The sequence below is a fragment of the Engraulis encrasicolus genome, chromosome 2, assembly GCF_034702125.1.
Source record: "Engraulis encrasicolus isolate BLACKSEA-1 chromosome 2, IST_EnEncr_1.0, whole genome shotgun sequence".
Taxonomy (NCBI): domain Eukaryota; kingdom Metazoa; phylum Chordata; class Actinopteri; order Clupeiformes; family Engraulidae; genus Engraulis; species Engraulis encrasicolus.
In genome coordinates, this window is record NC_085858.1 from 8,731,157 (window position 1) to 8,734,276 (window position 3,120).

General features: G+C 52.2%; 1 protein-coding gene across 1 annotated transcript; it reads left to right on the plus strand.

The window, feature by feature from the left end:
* The first annotated feature begins 1,859 nt into the window (after positions 1–1,859).
* LOC134443479 (uncharacterized) lies at positions 1,860–2,558 on the plus strand. Its single transcript, XM_063193253.1, has 2 exons — positions 1,860–1,980; positions 2,071–2,558. The coding sequence occupies exons 1-2, from the start codon at positions 1,860–1,862 to the stop codon at positions 2,556–2,558; spliced, it is 609 nt and encodes a 202-aa protein (XP_063049323.1).
* The last annotated feature ends 562 nt before the right edge of the window (positions 2,559–3,120 follow it).

A 3,120-nucleotide genomic window follows, 5' to 3' on the forward strand; every position in this document is an offset into this window, starting at 1 on the left:
TCCTCAAGCGGCATGCCTGCCGAGTACATTTAGGCTACAGTAGAGGAAGCCAAACACACGGCATTCAGAAAGCAGCACCTGTCTCTGAAGTCATTCCGAATAACGACACTTCCCCTGCCTTCGTTCCAACACACACAGAAATTAAATTCCTTCAGGCGCAAGCCACCACAGCCAGCCACACAGACCACATTCACAACAAGCATGCGAAATGGGTTCTTGACACTAACCTTAGAAGCTGCCTCAGAAAGGGAAAATAACAAAAACAGAAGCTTGAATCGCAGGAGAGAGAATGTGTCTGCTGAGGATGTTACCAGCCGCGCACTGTGAGCATCCCACGTTCACGTTCAAAATTCCTCCTCTAACAGTCCCGCTCGTTTTCCCCCCTCTGCCCGGCTCGGCTCGAGTGTCTTACCTGAAGGGCATCACCAACGACTGCAATTAGCTGCCAAGATTTCATTGTGTGTCGGGCAGCGAAAAAGCCAGAAAAAAAGTGCCTCCTGGTTCTCAGCGGAGGTAAACTGGTGGCGCAAAGGAATGGAAGAAGAAGAAGAGGCAGAGCGAGCGATGGAGACAGCGCGAGTGGTAGCCACTGGACCGTATCCACGTGCTGCCAATGGAAATGACTGCATCTGTCACTCCGCTCCGCGCGCCTGTCCGGTTATTGTACTGTGGTCACCTCTCTGTCCGCGAGAAGGTACCCACCTCTGACACTCTGACACGGCAAAAGGGCACCATATGCGGACGCCAAAACTGAAACATGTAAGGCCTCGCTTACTGACAAAAAACTTCATAGTTCCTGTAAAGCGTTTTTTTAACCCAAGGATCAACAACAATAATAACTCATAAAGTTGGTTAGCTTTTTGGCCATGTGTGTTTCATTTAACCTGCATCTTAGAAAGAGAAGGCAGAGAGAGTATTAAAAAAGAAAGGGGAGAATGATCCTGGGGGTTGGTAAAGTACACTCCCGTGTGCTAAGGTATTACTGAGAGAAAGAAAGAAAAAAAATCCCTGCTGTGACACTGTAGTGTGTGTCATTCTTCATTTCATACCCAAGCTCTATGTAGCTACATCCTCCATTTAAATGGGTGTACAAAACTGCTGACGGCAGCTAAATAGAAGGAGCCATGGCCATATTAGTAAAGGGATACAGGCAATTCACAGCAGATAGCATTCATCTGCATGCCTCCCAACAGGGAAATCTGAGCAGTGATGTTCTTTTTTTTCCCGCTACTGGCCGGCCGGGACCTCGCTCGGGCTCGCAGGCTGTTCAGTGTGCGGCCGAGCCGGCACACCTGAGAGGCCATTTATCTCTGCTTCTCGCTTCTCTTGCCCCCTGTGTCTCTCTTATCGGCCCACAGCCTCTGCCTGCATGCTCCTGGACCGCTAATATTATTGGAGTAGGAAGCAGGGAGCAGAAGTAGTGGGAAGAGGCAAGGTCGCTGACAGCTTTGGCTGGGCCCAGTACAAAGTCATCTAAAAGGGCCCCCCCACTCAATGCATACAATGTAATGAGAACCCAATTCCCCGTCTCTCCCTGGGCCCAGGACAACTGTCCCTTTCGTCCCCCCCCCCTGTCGTCCTCCCTGGAAAGAGGCAGCGGTGGTGGCACGACACACACTGTCAAGCCGCATTCAGGAAGACAGGAAGCTGGAGCATAACTGCCCTGAACTCAGCACCTCCAGTCACCAGCCCCACTATCACCTGCACCTCTTCACCAGAGAGAGACTGGAAAATAATAATATAAAAATGCTTCTCTTAGAATCTCTGTCTTTACTGCAAGCCCAGCCTCCACTACCAGCTAAGCCATCCATGCCACCTCACCTCACCCCAATCCAGCCCAAAAAACCCATTTATATGCCATGCCAAGCTCAGGGAGACATGCTGAGCAGTTCTTCTTCACTCTACCCCCATACACCCTCAGCTCTCCCTACTCAGTCACCCCTCGACCCTCATCCAAAGCCACGCCATCCCCCTGCTACTGTACGTCTAGCTTTTCCAAGCCACCAGTACATCAATCAGTGACCCCCCCCCTACAATATCCTCAACCTCCCCATCACCTTCTCATTCCAGCCCAGCCCAGCCTCTCCCAGCCACCAACAGCTACCCGTACGATCAACCGCGAAACGCTACCCCTTCAGCCACCCCCTGTCACCTCTTCACCCCACATATACAGTATATGCCACCCACAACTCGGTCACCCCACGTCCTGCCCCAGTTTCGCCACATTCTCTCCCCAGCCCAGCTTCTCCCAGCCATCACCAGCCAAGCCACCATGGAACAACCCTTATTCCACCCATGACATCAACCACCCACCACAAGCCCCAGCTTCTCCTCTCCCAGCCACCCCTACACCAGACAACCACCTCACAGCCCAGCTACGCTCCAGCCACCCCTTCACCCCTCACCTCTGCAACCCCAATCGGCAGCTACCAGTCAGCCAGCCAGCCACCTCCCCTCCACGCCACCCCAGACAACCACCCACGACTTCTCCCAGCCAGCCAGCGCCATCACCTCCTCACTCCACCCACGCCACCCAGTACTCGCTCTGCCTGACATGACGGCATTAGTCGACAGAAAGGTCCTTGGCAACTGTGACACCTGACAACGACATGACAAGAAAATATCTCCTCCCTCTCCCTCTCCCTCTTTCTCCTCTTTCTCTCTCTCTCTCTCTCTCTCTCATTCACTCACCCACTCACTCTGGTTCTATCTCTCTCTCTCTCTCTCTCTCTCCATCACTCTGCCCCTTTTTCTCTCTGACTCTCTCACCCTCTTTTTTTCTCCATAAATCCTGCTCTCAACCAGCAGGGAAGCACAACACACTGAGAGGATCAGTGATAGCAGACACCAGAAACCAGTGGTGGCAAATGGGGAAAAGAACTGTAAAATAAAATTAAATTCATACAAATATAAAAAGTGACAATCTAAATTGGGTTAGCTAGCTGGCTAGCAGCGGCACAGGCATGGAAGTGGCGGTACAGTGGTAGCCATAGCACCCACGGAGCGGCGAGACGTCGAACATCAGGCATCATGCATGCGTGCACGCACACACACACACACACACACACACACACACACACACACACACACACACACACACACACACACAGGCCTAGTGGT

Bases quoted from the DNA above. Each gene is read 5' to 3' on its own strand.
- LOC134443479 (XM_063193253.1), top strand. From the start codon at position 1,860: ATGCCAAGCTCAGGGAGACATGCTGAGCAGTTCTTCTTCACTCTACCC. The intron at 1,981-2,070 runs GTACGTCTAGCT...TTCTCATTCCAG, and splicing joins CACGCCATCCCCCTGCTACT to CCCAGCCCAGCCTCTCCCAG.